Below are 17,683 nucleotides of genomic sequence, written 5' to 3' on the forward strand. Positions count from 1 at the left end.
GACTGTACTCTGTAGCTGTCCGATTAAAATTTAGCAAAGAAAACTGCTAATAAGTCTTCACAGCTGTCATAGCATCCACTGCACGAGTAAATTAGAGGGAAGTCCTTCTTTAGCTAAGAAGTCAGTCCAATTCTTAGGAGTACTTGACAATTTCACTCAGAAAATCTGGCAGAATTCACAAATCACAAAATTCTGCATGCTGGTCTTCAACCAGAGCTCCATGTTAGCAAAATCTTTCTCCGTATCTTCATGGCCACAGCAGGGTAAAAGTAAGCAAACTAGTTTGTACTGGAGGTCAACATTTAAACTTGATCCTGTTTGCCACACTTGGTACACACCATGGAGATAACACACAATGGAGATAACAGATCACTGACACTTAGCATGAAGAGGATGAGGACATTCTTAAGTAGGCCCACTGAGTTTTCTTCCTTTGGAATAAGCGTGTCAGCATACTTGCTCTCCAGACAGATGATCTTTCAAAATAGAGGTAGATATCAATCTGTGGAAATGTGCACTTATTTCCTTGAAGGAAAATTATTCCCCCTATGCCCTGCATGAGTGGAAATTATTTTTTTCTCACGAAAGGGCTTGCCTGATCTGTGAAGTCAGGAAAGTTGCCTGGATCATTCGCAGCTATGGAAGCCCACTCACCTAGGTGGCCTGCTGTCACGCACCAGCAGCTCTGCTCCCTCTCCCAAGACATTGGGCAACCTGAAATGCTTTTTGCAGTGCATTGTGTGTGCAACTTCACAATAAAGCATCACGGTCTACCAATTTCATAGTTCTGATACAGCCAGCTGCTCCATCCAATAATCGCTTTCCACAAGCAGTATTCATTAGACTTCTCAGAAATAATTCCATACTCTACAAGCTACCTTAATGCAGGTAAAAATGCAATTTTTATTTCAGCTTGCTATTCCTGCAATTGAAGTAAGATGTCAAAGTGAGTGCTAAAAAGTAGTAATTATTACAGTCATGGACTTAAAATAACTGATTCACAGCTGTGCCAAATTTGACCAAACTGTTCCTTAGACATATTGCTTGACTTGCATCAGTGTCTCAGTCTATAAAATGGGCATGCCAACTATTATTTTTTAAGGACTACCACTGGTAAATAAATATGAAGATTTAGTTTTCCCATAAGTAATTACATAATGTTTCTTAAGAACAACAGTATTTGAAGAATGGAGAAAACATAATACACAACTGTCAGTGTTGTAAAAACCACCACCTTATCAACATACAGGGAGCTGCTAGGCTCCATTTTTTTCTGAATTTACTCCAAACAACGTGCACTCTGCCATGCCCTCTGATGCTGGCCATAATACTCAGCATTTATTCGTCCACCAGCTGACTCACGTGTGATCTCACAGTACACTGTCTCATCAACACATCTACAGATCGAGTCTTTTGCTGTCGCGTTCTTTAGTTTAGGTTTTGTTTTTATAGAAGCTGCAAGATTTTAAATGCAATTCTACCTCTTTTGGGGTCCATCTAACCTCAGTGAACCACCACACTGGAGGAGAGCACATCTTCTTGTGAAATGACATTCTTCTGCAAAATCAAAGGTCAACCAAGCAAGTCTAGAGACAGAAGGCAGAACTTAACAAGTCTTCTATCTTGACAGAGGAAGGGAAAAAAGGTTTATCAGCACAAAAATGAGTGATAAACCCTCCCAATCCCAACTCTATGGGAATTCTGTGGGATCCAAGCCAGAACAACCTTCTGTTTCACCAAACCTGAATATTAAGCACAGGTGTTTCAAAAACAATCAGATGGATGCATAAGACAGTCTGGTCATATATGGTTCCCACTGATTTTAAGCAGAGCAAGATGACTTTGCAAGATATTTTATACATTTCGTGTGGACAAAGCTCAGTCCACCCACATGTACTCATCAGCCTCAGCTGATTTAATTCTTCTTAAAATGTCTTTTTATATCATACCCTTTTTCTTACCAGTATTGCACTAACATATGATATAGAGCAATTATGCTTTCAGAAGGCAAACGTTACTGCCACACAGACTTGGGCTTGAGTCCACAACTGATTGGCTGCTGAATGGTACTATAAGAAAAACTGGTTAACTGTCTGTTTCTCACTGATGAGTTGGCTCTTATTTTTATATCATTAATAGCTTGATTGATTGCCTAGGAGCAAAGACTTAGCATGAAATTCTTCTCGATATCCTTCAGACTTAGAGGTCTGCCATTTTACATATTTTACATATTCAATGGTGCTGGAAAAAATAGGAAGTCTTTCTGGTCTAACACCTGGCATGAAACTGCAAAGCCAAGCACTTCATTAAATTAAAAGAATAAATCAACTAAGTGGTTGTGGCTCAGTTATATTCTTGATCATTTGGGGATTGCACTAGGAATCTAGTGCAATCTAGGAAACAGCCCAGCTCCTTGCTTTCATACTGGATATACTTCAGGGTACAGGGGTTAATCCTGTCCGCTCCCCTGGCAATCTGAGGTCAGTAAGCGAGGGGGGAGGGAACGCTTTAAATCTGATACTTCTGTTAAAAAATAGCTATGGTGCAGCATGCTCAGGTTTCCATAGGACAGGGACTGGGTTTGTTTTGTGTTAAAGAGCACCTGTTTCTCTGCATAAGTAGTACATGCTTATCATGTCAGCTCACTGAATCTGAGGCAACTTTTCCATATCATTTTGAACAATTTCACTAGCTGAAAATTCTCTCTCCCACAGATGCACCTATTTTAAGTACAACCATCTTTCACGTCAGAAAGCAACAAGCTGTTGCTTACAAAACACAGAACTCCTGGAAGTGGGAGGTTTTATTTTTGTTGGTGGTTTCAGTTGAAAATAATGCAATTGCTGGATGAAATACTCGTTTATTACCACACTGGTTGGTCCAGCGCATCTCCTGCAGCTTGTAATTTCACAGGTGGGCAAGCACAGTGGGACAGCCCACCCCATGTCCAGGGCAGACCCCAGCAGTGCTCTCGCCCCAGCTGGGTGGCTGCTGGCTGACCCCTGCCTGCAGGAGGGACCACCTTGATGGGGCAAGGACCAATGGCCCTGTCTTGCATGCTGCTCTGGTGAACATGCTGGTAAACACGGCCAAGGGTGGATGAGCTCAGCACCACACGGGGGGACAGAAGGCACCGAGTTGCCTGTTCCACGCTGGGAGGATGCTCAGCAAAAGCATCACTTTGAAGGAGGGAGATCAAAGGGGAAAGATTTAAAAAGGAGTATTTTTCCATAAGAAATTATTTGCTTACAAGGCCATGGGCAAAGTCAAGAGTTGCCCTATCCTGCCAGCAAGAGTTTGCACAAAGAACCTGTGCATACCCAGTAAATACAGCAAGGTCTTGCTGCCTCCTAGAAAGGCTGTATGCATCCCCAGTCTTACCTGCCATGACAAAAATAAACCTGTAATGTCGTCATCATGAACTACATTTTTATTCTTTTTGAAAGCTGTGACCTTCCATTAGTAAATCCTGATCCAATCCCTTTGCATCATCCCCTGTTTTATGAGAACAGGAAGCAAGGAATACACTGGGGCTTGGCTTGTACGTTCCAGGAAATAATATTGAAATACTCCTGACAGCCAGCTCCCTGACATCTTGAGGGCCTGTCTCTTTCTTCAGGTGTTTTTAAACTGCACTCGCGTGCAAAAAAAACCCCTAAAGTCTGCAGGTGATGCACAGATGGTCTGGAAGTTGTTCTGGGACAAGAGAGATCAATTTAAGCCTCTAGGTCATTTGACCTGCGTAATTTAACTCAGCAGTTTTTCCTGAAGTATACTGGAAAGAGAAACTCGGTGCCAGATAATATACAAGCTGGTTTCGACTAGCTAGTAACTGCAAACCAGGTCTGCTTCAACTGACTCAAAGATGCAGCTATACAACAAAGCAGCTCTAGCATAGTATTAATGACCTGTAAACCAAGAGGAAGTTAAAAAAAAATCTCTGAACAATAATATCAGCTGCTGGTTTCCTATAAGACATTATTTTACAGGTAAATTGAATCATGCTCTGTCTGCAATCACTGCATGCCGCAGAGCAGTAAGTCCTACATCCAACACAGGGCAGCTGCTGCACAGGCAGTAAAAATGATCCCAGCGATGAGATGCAGCCATCAGGGACAGCATCAAGGTGCTAAGGTAACCTATCTGTATTTCTGTTTCCTCTTTGTTTTCAAAGGAAAACAAAAGTGACAGGCATTTAATTATGTTATCATTCCAAGCCTAATTAGAGCCAGCTAGATGTTAAGTACTATTGAAGTGAACCTCATACAGAAGGATTGAGTTTCCACCTTTTAATCTTTCTCCTTCTGTTAACACCTACCTGGAAAGTGTCCTCTCTTTTATCTTAACCTATTCTTGCAAGAATAAAAGCCACAACTTTCCTGGCAGATTTCTGGTGTTTTGATTGTCTTTTGATGCAGTGGTCGCAACAGCAAGTTATAATGAAAATGCTTTGGAGAAGACTACTAGGGAACACAAGAGAAATCACGGGACCTTCCCCCTCCTCCCCTTCACCACAGGAAATTTGCAGCAATCTTCAATCTCAAATAGCTTTTGGAATTGATCTGCACATGTTTCCATAAACTGTATACAATGTTCTCTGCATTTTCTTTGGTGAGGTCAGAGTAGAACATTTGGACAACCCCAGGCAAGCTGCACACTGTCATGCACCTTTAGGTTATCTTCTAACGTGGATAAAAATCTCGGTCCAGGCGTACATCCTCGCAGACAGCATGGGCCTGCTGACTCTGGGTTCCCCATCCCTGCTACAGACTTTTAACCCTGGTTGGGCCCCAAGCCCCAGATATGACTTTGATGCCAACGGACTCTACAGATATCCAAAAGGGCAAGCCTTCATTCTACCTAATTGGATGGATTCAACACATGCCATGACACAACCCATGATGTCATAAACTGGCCTTAATTTTCAAGTCCAGCTGCAAAAACGAATGTTGATGTTACCTGGCATATTCAGGAAATTCTTCTTTCTTTGAAAACTTCATTTTTTTAGGTTTTTCCTGAATTACAGAGAGTTTCCATCCATGAGCAGACTACCTCCAGCAAAAATTTCAGGTTTTGATATAGCTCCCATTTATTTTTAGAAACATACAAAATGAGCACTTTTTCATATTCTGTTGCCAAAAATGCTGAAAGGAACTTTCTAAACACTTCAAAGTTGTTGCCAGATGGAGGCCAACCCATTGGAAACTCCGTCCAAATGATAAATGTTTTTAAAACTTACCAAAGGATTAAATCAGCACAGTCTAGCTGAAACTTCAGTTGCAGGGAATGTACTTAGGTCCTTGCAATAAGAATAATTTCTCATGTGCTAGGGGTGAGCTGTAAACAGACTTTGCTCCTGGCGTTCAGTGCAATTTTCTGTTCCCATGTACTATATTCTCTGAAGCAGTACCTCTAATCTGGTCAGGAACAAGACCCTGAAGAACTTGTTCGCTTCACTGATAACTTCAATCCTGTGGCATCAGCGGTCTGAGCTGCTCATTTCTATTCAAAGGCATTAAGGCACTGAGTGGTTATAAGGGTCATACAGCAGAGGCTTCCTTCACTTCCCAGTTTTAGGGAAATGTAAGTGCTTCTCTTCCTATGATGTTTACAGGGTTTTGCCCTCTCCTCTTCATCTCCTCCTCTGCTGCACCATATACACACTCCAACCTTTTCCTTAGGTCTGCTCCAAGATTCACAGACTTTTGCAGATTAAGTCCATCACCTCATCATTCACACCATCACATTCTCCTAGCAAATAAAGTCTTTAAAAAACCTGCTTAAATATAAAAAAAAGAACATTTCAACCTGATCCATCCAAATCCACATGCAGCCCAAATCAAACCCAACCTTTTCTCAAAGCTCACAGCAAATAACTCCCAGAAATAAATGATGCCAAGACACAGTTTCAGCCCTCTACCCAGCTTGGGCTGCTCCACAGAGTCCTCTTGCCTTGTGGTGCATCCAGCTTGCCCTCCGGGAGGGTGTCACTGTGGGCATCACACAGTGACCTGCCACCATCTGAACTCAGCATGGCAATTCAGGGAGATGGAGAAAGCAAGAAACAGAGAGGAAAGTGGGGACACTTGCTTCCTTTAAGGATTTTAGCACTGTCTCCAGAACCATATAGATGAAAAAAGAACATCTGGAAAACATCTTGCAAAACACTGCATGGAAATTACAGCAAAATTAATATTACAGCATCACTTCCATTCTTTTACTACAGCTCCTAAAAATCCTGTGGCCTACTCCCAGAGCTCAAAGAACCAGCTCAGCTATGAAATAACGATAATCCAGTAAGACATGAGCGTGCCATGCTTCAGAGTCCCTTTAGTACAAGAGAAATTTTAATGCTTCCCTCTCATAACCCAGAACTGTTATAAAGACAGAACATATAAGCCATCTGCCCACCACAGTGAAAGAGCTAAGATGGAAAGAGGCCTGCTCTACTGATGTGAAGGATCTATTCTCCAAGAGATGATTAAATGTTAATTAAAAGTCATGAGCCTAAAGAAATAAATTATGCAAATAAAAATGGCCTTACAGTAACTGTCATTTACTCTCTGTACTCACCTCTGGAGTCTTGTATTTTATTCTAAAGATTCACATAGGTTTTCAAGACACAGGTCAACAGGATTTTCACCCACAAATTCGGTGGATGCAGAACAGACTCAGTACTACAGTAAAGCTGGAGCCCCTGTAACAAGTATCACTGGACTTAAAGAGCGCATGAAAGATTGAAGGTGATGTTTCTGCAAGTTCACATGCACAAAGAGCTTTTCTAGATATTCATCTATTAACTCATTGGCACATAAATTTGTAGGACAGTTGCAACAACCGAAGAAACAATGATAGAAATCCAGAGATGAAGAAAACTAGCAGTACCAGGTAACCTAATTTACCTCCCTGACAACACAGGGAATTGATAAATAGTCACATAATCAGAGATTAAATCAGATTCTTGGATTCATTTTAAATTCCCTTGATTTACCTATGATAATTGCCTCAGTTTCCTTGATGAGCAAGGCTGGTATGAACCAGCATCCAAGAAAATGGACGTTATTGCCTTTTCAACAGAAAAGTGCTAACAAAGCCTCCCCAGAACCCTTCCCTAGAATTTGTATTTACACTGTTTAGGCCACACAGCAGGTTGCTTAGAGCAGGAGTGAACACTAAACAGCTAAAGTGTTTACTACACACACAGTTGTACTCTACCACACCCCTATCCCATCACCTGTGAAAGAGCAAGGACTTCTGCCACTGCTTGTTTTATGAATGCATCCTGTCTTCCCAAAAATAACTGAAATGCTTCAGGTCACCCACTATCCCTCTTCACCAGTCCAAACTGACCTGTTAATGTGAAAAAGTTACGATCCCCAAACTATAGAACTGTCCAGATACAAACTCTATTGTAGCAGGTTTCTCATCAAGACGTAAGCATAGTTACACAAACAGCAAGAAGGAGCATTTAACCAACAGCAAAGTCAATTACTCCCTTAAATGACAATGTGTGTGCGCGTACAATGTGTACAATGCTAATTTGTACCATACACACACAATTTTCAGAACATGAATGGGCGTCAACAATGCAAAAACTAACTACACCAACTTGCCAACTCCTCTGCTCCAAAATACACAAGCTGACTACACTCGTAAACCCAGTTCCCTGCCAAGGAGAACAGCATGAGATCCTCGCGATGTCTGAAGGCACAACCGATGCCACACGGCAGCTTTCCCTTCACACCATCCCACCCACAGGTGACTGGGGGGGCAGGCAGGGACTGCCCCTGTACCTCCTCCCAACACACCTGCGAGAAACAGCCCAGCATTCGCAACAGAGCACAAGTGGAAGTCATGGCTTTATCCTCTCTTTACTCATGCTTACCAGAGCTGTCACGCTGGCATGGGTCTCCTCCATTAGGACTGTCACTAAGGAGGTTTTATACCACAGCTGTGATAAAAACAAAAAAAAGCCCACCAAAAACCCCACAAAAGTAAGCCAAGTGGGGTAAGTACCCCAACAGGGAATTTAGAAAACTGATTCTGGAGCTATGTTTTTAAACACCATCTAGCTTCTTTTTTTTTTTTTTTTTAAATTTAGTTATTTATTTAGCCAACAGAATTCACCTTGGGCTATGCTCACAAGAGAACACCGTTATCTTTAATCTTTCATGTATGTCATTATGAGAACAGAACGGGCAACAACTGACTTAAGGAGGCAACTGCATGAGGTTTGTGCCTAAGCAATGGAGTACTTCAAATCCATCATGATGGAGATATTGTGCATTTTTGAGAGTAATTTTTCTGGATTTCAGGTAACTTAAGTACAGACAATAAGATCTCTCTGCAAAAATATAGCAATAATGACTTTGCAGTCGATGGAACCACCAAAAGATAGAGCAATTTAAGCCACGTGGGAAAGCTAAAACATTTCTCAAAGTATTTCCTTTAAAACTGTCTTTTAACATATTTTAACAAAATTTAAAAGAAAAAACATAAGCATGATAAGTAAGAGATATTATAAAAACCAGACACATGCAGAAACCAATGCAGAAAGAAGTTCTGGAAAGGAGCTTTGAGGCGAAAAACAGTAATTTCAGCAACCCAGCTGGACATTCATGGTGAAGATGACTAATGCCACTAGTAACTCAAAGGGACAGGCAAATTTAATCCCATATTATAATGCACAGCTCAAACGGCTGCATTTGAAGATGGGTCAGCAGTTCAGCCATAAATTTGTGTTACAGAGCAGGCCACTGCGCTTGCTCTTTGTTTCATGCACTTCCCAGAAAAAGGCTTTGTGAGCTTCCTAAATGGTGCCACCTCCGCTGTACCACTGCAGCGTGAGGACTGGGACCTGCCCACCCCGATGCCACAGCTATTCCGAGCCCCCCCCCCCCGACCTCCTTTTCAGGGAAGCCTGAGAGAAGAGGGAGATGGGGGGGCTGCTTCTCCAAAGCAGACACCAGCTCTCCCCATGCCCCCCGTGCCAGAGGGATCCTGAGACACTCGTCCTTCATGGAGCCATCTTATGACCACTTGAGCCATCCATGCTGGTGACACCAGATTCCCACAGCCATCAGAAGAACTGGCTGAAAGAAGATGAATGATATGGAAACATGCAATTTCAAGCTGTTTTAAAATCACAGCGCCAGCTGTAGCCTTGCAGCCAAGCGACTCTTACCTGTCACACTGCACTCGGGTCCACGGCTCTCCTGCCATCTGCTAACCTCCAAGGGGTTGCACTAGGATGCACAGGTCCATTTTCCAAGTGACAAAAACTTGGAAAACTAAACTACTAGTATTGCAAATAGGTATCTTAGTTCTGATTCTATCACATAGTAAAAGACAAGCCAAGTTCTAAGAACCTAATTTAGTGTCCAAAACATCGATCTTGGTCGGAAGATGCTCTTCAGATCAGTGATTCTCCTTAGAAAAATATCTGAATGGAAACTCTACTTATACACTTTTATTACATTAACAGCATGAAAGCCCCATTCCAGAAGGACAGCACACATAAAGCACTCATTTGAGTGCCAAGTGTCTCAAAGGGCCTAAAATTGGAAGCTAATCACTTTGCTGTGGTGCCTGTTTGGGGCAACAACAAGCTTTGCATGGAAGATGAAACACATTTTCTGCAGCCCTATAACTTGAAGGACCAGTGCATGTACCCTTAAAACTCCCTCCCAAAACACATTGACTCAGGCTGTTAATTTGATAACAAAATGTATTTCAAAGCCTACAATGAAATATTAAGTATACAAACATATTAAGACATAAGATCACTGAAGAACTAGATACATATAAGGTACTGAGGTGTGTTTAAATGTTTCACTCCCCTATGAAAAATTCACTTTGAATTCTGATCCAAAATTCATCTTCCCTTAAAAACAAGACAGGTTATATCTCGGATTTCTATGCAAGCAAGCAATTTATGATACCCAAAAGGAAAAAAAAATAAAAATAGCTAACAGCCAAGCAGTGTTTTTATTGCCTTTTTTTAATCTACTAGTTCCAAACCAGATGCATTCAGTACAGAATTCTGATTAGGAAAAAAATGGCTGTTGAATTTTTATTACTACGTCCCTTAAGGACCAAAAGCGGTAACCCTAGGCATTTAATGTGTACTATGAATAACAATACATATGAGCACATAAAAAGCTTGTTATCTCTGTTTATGGAATTTTTTTACCATGTTGATACATTTACGGAAAGAAGTTGGGAAGTGCGGTGAGGAGGAGGAGAGGAAGCTATCAAAATAACAAATACCATTAAATAAAACCTATTTGGAAGGGAACAAGCTGCGCAGTATGAAATTTGAATGAACCATGTCTCTTCATTACCGCCCTGCAGCTCCCATGTAGTCAGTGGAGCCTCATTTAATGCTTATACTAAAAGCCTTCATCTACATATATCTCACCCATTGATACAAATGCAATTCATATTTAACCCTGACAAATAATCACTCATGATAGGAACGTTCTGCGTACATAGATTTTCTTTTTTTATAAACAATGTAAACACAGATAAGTCCTTCTGGATACTTCAGAACAGCTCACTGGATTCAAAGAAGCATCTTCTCTCCCCGTTCGCTCACATCAGAATCCATAACCACCTGGCCAGATATCCAAAGGGTTTCCACCACATACCTCCCTGTCACAGGATGACTTTCCTCCATGTGTTATACTGCAACTCCATCCCCACTGCTAGAAAAAACCTGTACAAACTGCAGCTAAGCAACACAGGGCTTTCTCCTTCAGAAATAAGCTTACAACCTCTCCAAAAAACGTGTGGAAGTCGTCAGAATAAAATTCTACAAACCAGCCATTTGTGGCACTGGCATGGTTTCCTTCTGGTATTTAGATAAGTCCAAGAAACAATTTTTTAAAATAGTTCCTTCTGTATTTTCAGCTCTGAGAATTCACAGGGATCGAATTTGAGTTACACTGACTCTGGAGCCAAAAGCTTGTGAGAGTACAAAAAGCACCCCAGAAAATAATGGAGGGGGGTTGAGACAACTCTGCACATCCCTCAGCTCTCAAACTTGCCTGTAAAAAGAAAACAAGGCTACGGCCAGATTGCATGTTTCTGCTTTACTCATGGCAATAGGTGCAGCCTGCTCCAATTTATACTAAACTGGTTGATTCAAAGCCCAGAAAGGGGCCAGAAATGTCAATTAGTTTTTGTTCTTCTGTGCTATAAGGAAGAACAACTGACAAAGACTTAGGGTCTGCTGTCAACTGCTCCGGACCTTTGCCAAGCCCTTTGTTGCTTCTCCCACTGAGAGCTGCCTAGGTGTCCCTAGGTTGGTGCCTTGTGAAACCAGATGCAACAGCAAGCATGACAGAAAAGAAATTCATTCTCTTTTGCTCATGGTTACAGGATTCTGTCTCCAACCATTTATTTTCTTCTTCCTTTTCCAGGCTCAAGGAAGAGGACAGACGAACACCCTGACAGCTGTTGGGTGTTAAGTAACTGGAAGCGCCACGTTAGTGGGCAATACCCTTGGAGAAGACTGTGACACACAGGAGCCTGACAGACAGTTCAGAGGAAAAGAATTTGCACTGGAACACCCCACCAGCACAGACACATTGCTGTAGCCCAAACCAGAGCTCAGCTGTGTTATTTACCCTACGAGGTCCCAGCTGTCAACCTGGCCTGGCATCATGACAGCCTACGGCGCAAATGCCCTTAGCCAGCTGCTTGGCTCAATGTACAATTCTCTCTTTTTTAATGAGATTAGCGTTCATGAAATGTGCTAGCTCAACGGGCATGCTGATTTAAGTCCTCTCTTTATTCAGGCTACAGCAGATACAGCGGTCACTTTTAAAAAAGACGCAATTTGAAAAAGACACCATGAATTCACCAGAGCTCCTGCAGTTGCTCATTAATCACAGAAAGAAGAGGGGTTTCTTAAAGATCTCTTGAGAACAGAGGACTGGAAAGGACGAATCTTGAAACTGTGGCAAGTGTATAAACTTAGCAACCTACCTCCTTGAGACTAGCGTGAAGGATCGACTTGCCAACAAAAAAACAACAGATGATTCCGGCTTCCTATTCATTTCAGTCATCAAACACATCTGCTGTGGTTACCACCAAAATTGTTAAAAAAGAAGTGGGGGGGAGGTCTGTTAAATGCTGGGGGGTGGTGGGGTCAGTAATGCAGAAGTACTGCCATAAATATGGATTAGTGAAATGACTTTTGGTTATGCCTTTTTTTTTTTTTTTTTTAAAAAAAAAAAGCCTATGAAGTTAAAAGTTGAAACAGTTAAAGTCATATGTTCACTATCAAGATGTAAAACATTATTTCCATGAATAAGCAATTCTTTGTTTAGAATGCATTTTTAAGCAGAATGATGAAAATTTGAGTTGCTCAGTCTCAGAGACACTTTTCACAGCATAAAGCTATTAAAACGACAATACACAATCCAGCTTCCCTTGCTAGGAAGTGACAAATTCGCTTCAGTGTACTGTATCAATGAGGTGCAGATTACGGTCTCTAACAGCACACAGTGGGGCCATTATCATATGTTGTCACCATGTACCATTAAAAGGTCTTTAATCTGTAGATTGCCGCCACAAGACGCTGCTCATGCCAGGGATCTGCTGAGTAACAGGCGAAAACCTCCAGCCCCCGGGGTCGCCTGAAAAACCCGGCTCCCCGTCAGTCAATCACTGCAACTCAATTAATGTATCTGGGTCACAAAAATGGTTTACGGGAGCCTGAGCCGGGTTACGAAACGCAGCGCGGCGGATACACCGGGCGGCGGTGGAGATCAGCGCCCAGGTAAAAGCCGGGGGGGGTCGGGGGGGGGGCCGGGGGCAGCACCCCGCCGGGCCCCGCAGCGGGCTGGAGATGCGGCAGGCAGCGGGGTGACTGGCGGCGGAGCCGCCCCGCAGTCCCCGCTCCCCGGTCAGCCGGCCGGGGGGGCGGCGGGGAGGGGGCGGCCATCGCGGCAGCGGGGGAGACCCCTGCAACTTCCCCGCGGGGGTATTTGACCGCCGCAAGAAGAGGCAAAAAAAAAAAAAAAAAAAATTTCTATAGATGTGTGCGCATCTCTCTGTGTATGCACACACGTATCTTCCGGCATCGATAAGGCTCCGTCCCCGCACGGCACATCGGTGCCACCCCGGCGGAGCCGCGCTGCGGAGCCCCTTCGCCCGCCGCCCGCCCCGGGCAGGTGGGGGCCGCGGCCGCCGCGGGGGTGCCGGGCCCTGCCCGTCGTCCGGCTGGTGTCCGCGCCGCGCCCCGCCGCGCCGCGCCGCACTCACCCAGAAGACGAAAGAGTAGATGATGAGGAGGGTTTTCAGACACGTTATCACGGGTTTGGTCTCCATTCTCCTCGATGCCATAATACTGAGATCCCGGCTGCAGGCTGGGCGCGGGAGGAGGAGGAGGAGGAGGGAGGAGGGAGGGAGGGAGGAGGAGGAGGAGGAGGGAGGGGAGGCGGGCGGAGGGAGGGAGGTGAGCTCAGCGCCGGGCTCGCCCCGCCGCGCCGCTCGCCCCGGCCCGGCTCACCGCGCCGCCTGCCGCCGCCCGCAGACCGCCCCGCCGCCAGGGGGCGCTGCCAGCGGGGGCTGCGCAAGGGGGCGCGGGGGCGCTGCGGGGCGCGGGGAGGGGGGCGGCCGCGCTGTAACTTCATCTGCCCGCAGGGGGACTGGGGAGGGGGGGGTGACCGCAGGGCACCAGGCTCTGCCCCCGGGCTGAAATTGGCTGGAATATCTCGGGGAGGGGGGGTGGGGGTGGGGAGGAAGAGCTTGAGGTTTTGAAAGACGAAGTGAAAGACAGCCCCCCACACCCCTCCTCCCTCCTGGCCACCCCTTTTTCTTGTGGAGATGCTCACAGGCAGTACTTGTCCTGCTCAGGGGCTTGGGGAGATGGACCTGGAAAGTCGGAGCTGGACAGGGAATTGCCCGCATGGGAGAAAATGGCTTTCAGTGTCATGATGAAAATTTGTGTTCCTATTCAAGCTACAAGGATCTGGAGACCACAGCAAATACCACGGGTGTAACAGCGCTTCGGCTGCAGCCGTATTGTATGGGTGAGCCAGGCTGTACCTAAAAGACAGAGCTCTGCACTGAATCCATCTGAGGGGCCAGGGCTCCTCCAGCTCTGCATCTCTGACATGTCTGTCTTTGGCAGCTCTAGTGCAAGGGATTGGGTTGAGACACTGGGATTTATGAATGTTATGTTGCAAGAGCAGGTCATGAAGCTGGGATGCTGCTGGAGTCAGATCTCTAACCTTGTCTTCACCTCAGCCTTGAATCTGAACTCTATCCTAAAACTAATCTGGGCATTGAACCTCAGCCTAAACTGACCAGAAACCTTGTACTTCTGTACAAGACCCTGAGCTGCAACAAACCCGACTCATCTCTGCCAGCACCTTGACTGGCAACACACACTGCAGAGAGAACAGAGCGCTGGAGAGAGCCTGCTTCTCGTTATTGCCAACTGCAGCTACCAGCCCACCAGGAAATCCAACAAGGGATGGACATCAGAGAAATAACCATATTAGTCTAGGAATGGAAAGGGAGCTGATCCTGCAGAGCCCTGGCAGCAGCAGAGCAGCGGTGTGGGTCTCGCCAGCCTCCCCTGGGGGGGAATAAAAGAGACGTGTGGTGTGGTTGCCTTCAAGAACAGCATGGCCAGAATGGGTGTGCACATGTGCCTTGGCAGCCTGAACTGCTGCGCAAAGCCTGCGAGCAGGTGTGGAGAGAATGCTTTCAGGTTTTCCTTTCTGTAGCTCATGTTTTGGAGGAGGCTATGCACAGCATGGCCCTCCTAAGCGGTGTGCCTGCATGCCCCCCCGAGCACTGCTCCGAACTATAACTTTTACTGCATTAAAATTGAAACAAGGTCAATGCTAAGCATCATATCTCCTCAAGCTACAAAAACAGTGTAGTTTGTGCAGCTGAGACATATCAAAGTGATAAACCAGACTTCACCATTCAAGGGACAGTGTTTAAAAACAGAGAGAGAAAAAATGGTTCCTGAGCAAATGCTTTTGTAATATGCAGAAGTTCTGCCATGAAGACTGCTGCAAGATTTTGCTGGGTTTGACTTATGACTTTAAGAGTTGGTTATTTTAATGGATATCCTACTGTTTTCCGAAACAATGAAGGCATTGAAAGGATGCTGGGGGGGGGGGGGGGGGGGGGGAGTATTCTGCAGGAGATACTGTTTTTTCTGAAGCATTCACCACTTCTGTGGAAAATTCAGATGACAGGTACATAAATCTTTATTGACTTGGCCATTAAAATGTAAATAAGTGCAGTAACTGCAAAAAATTATATTGACACTAACAACAGTTATAAATATTCACTGTACCAAAATTACAGTAAGATTTTTGACAGAAAATAGCTAAGCAAGAGCAGGAGAGACTTCTCTTCCTGCCCCACACACATGGGCTGTAGAAAAGATAAATGCTGCTGTCACAGGCCAGGAAACTGTAACCATTTATTTCAGTAGCTATGGTTATACTTCCCATCCCCTTCAGGTGTTTTTAAGAAAGTGTGAAACAAAATGTAGCATCAACCGGAATTTAAATATCCAGCCAACAGAAAGCATGTAGGGCTATTTTGGTAGGTGCTGATTTTGACAAAGACTCACATTTTTTTGCCAATAGCACGTGATTTTAGGTCTCTCCATCTTGTAGGGCCTAATTTGAGATACAGCCCCTGAGTCTTCTCACAAGGATGTGTTGGGGATTTAAACTCCATAGATGCCTACAGAGTGTCCCTTCACAATGTTGTTAAAACTCAGAGGGTTTTGCACCAGGGAACCAGAGAGAAAACAGAGGGTTGAGAGATCCACATCAGGAAATACGGCTCCTTCCTCCACAAATGTCAGTCCCTAGAGGGGATGAACTGAGAAACAGAGACTCCATGTTATCTCCACTGGAACCTACAGTCTCCTGCTGAGACTGTCTTTGGAGGAACGCTGAGTTGCTTTTAGACATGTGGTCAAGCAGCATATACTTTATTGGACGTAGATGCAAATTCTGGGTTAAAAATGAGAATGTCTGAATGGAGCTGGACATAAATCTGGCTGATTACAGAAAATACCATTAAAATATGACAAGAGCGTCAAGCCATCAAACAATTTAGGCTTAAATGGAATTACTGAACAATTGCTAGCCTTCATGTGTGCATTGGAACCACATGTACCTTTTAAAATTATTTTATCATATTTTTGCAGATTTGGGAGTGCAGATTTTCAAGTATTTCTTGAACAAAATCAAAGCAAATCTTCCTGAAGCAAAATACATTTTCAGTTCTGTAATCCATGTTTGCAAAGTTGGGAACATAATTGCTCTTCACATCTCCCTGCAGAGAGAACATTCTTGCAGTTATTCAAAACAGGACATTTTTGCCTAGCTGTGTCATTTGAAAAATATTTCTTTAAAACACTAGCAGTTTGCAGAGGATTCTTCTCACAATCAGTGCCCATGATCTCCTTTTTCTTCATAACGCACAGGGAATGTCCTCTTTCATAGTAAGTCTGTCTGCAGAACATGAGTCTAGAAGAACCCCCTTCATTCCATGACAGGAGAGCATCGTATTGCAGAAAGTGAAAATGAGGACTTCTATCCTTACCTGAAGCTGTCACTGGTTATTTGATAGTTAAATAGAAACTTTCTGGGGAAAGTGGTGGAAAGATGTAAACAGCCATTGTATCAGGTGTGATGAGGCCTGGCACCCTTCTGCAGTTATAGGAGGTGTAATTAAATGTGGGGCTTGCTTCTCTTCATGCCTACCCTGGCCTTCCCCGGATTCCCTGTGGTGCTGCTGAAAGTAAAGGCCACAACCTCTGTTGGCCTTTATTGGGCATTCAGGTTTATAGTCCACACTCGCTCCCTGCAGAGCAGAGGTTTGAGGTTTTTTTCTCCTTCTCTTGTTCTTCTCTGTCCATGTTGCCTGCCAGCAGCTGTCCTCAGATGGGAGTACCTGCAGCCTGCATCAGTCTATTGCAGAGTAAAACTTTTTGGCAAAATGCAGAAAGCAGAGGGAAAAATAAGTGGTAATTTTGCTGCACTTGCTGTGTCTCGGGTGAGTTCAGACGGCTCTGTACAGGTCCCACTAACACCTCTGCATTTGGCCCTAGGAAAGCAGAGCTCTTGCACAGCAGCCAGTTCATTACATGGCTAGTAGCTGCACGCTTTTGGCAGGTGCATCGACGGGACCAAGCTGTCAGGCCCAAGCCCCAAAATGTGTCTTCTAAAGAAGTCTCAGGCTTTATATATCCTCGAGGAAGCCCTGGAGGGTACACAGCCCATGTCAGAGAGTGATTTGTCAGAAGAATCCCTGTAAGGAGACAAATGTAGTGTTGAGGAAGTCAACTGAGGTATGCCGATTTACAACAACCGATGAAGATCCAGTCTCCAGCAGCACAGATGTAAGGGAGAAAATACAGACATCAGCTTCAGTTGTTTGGCAACAGATACGAGTTAGGATAAAATGCATGTTCAGCACCAATTCAGGATAAAGGGCTTGCGGGATGGCTCTGCAGTTTTGAGAACATAGTGCCATTTCAAACTGGTAAGCAAGCAGGATGTGATTACAGAGGAAGAAGTAGTAATACTAGAAAACTTTCTTAGAGCTTTTAAGAAAGTCTTAGGATGCTTTATAGGAAATCACATCACACTTTATGAATTATGGTGAGTATATGTATGCCTTTGTGTTA

At 44.2% G+C, this 17,683-nt stretch overlaps 1 protein-coding gene across 1 annotated transcript in view; it reads right to left on the reverse strand.

Annotated features, from left to right (window-relative positions):
- TSPAN7 (tetraspanin 7) overlaps positions 1 to 13,431 on the reverse strand; it is a 103,674-nt gene extending 90,243 nt beyond the window's left edge. The window contains exon 1 of the mRNA XM_074814560.1: positions 13,273 to 13,431. Within this exon, the coding sequence (XP_074670661.1) occupies positions 13,273 to 13,353 (81 nt within the window). The 5' untranslated portion in view covers positions 13,354 to 13,431. The remainder of the gene's footprint in view (positions 1 to 13,272) is intronic.
- Between the last annotated feature and the right edge of the window lie 4,252 nt (positions 13,432 to 17,683).

The sequence above is a fragment of the Strix aluco genome, chromosome 2, assembly GCF_031877795.1.
Source record: "Strix aluco isolate bStrAlu1 chromosome 2, bStrAlu1.hap1, whole genome shotgun sequence".
NCBI lineage: Eukaryota > Metazoa > Chordata > Aves > Strigiformes > Strigidae > Strix > Strix aluco.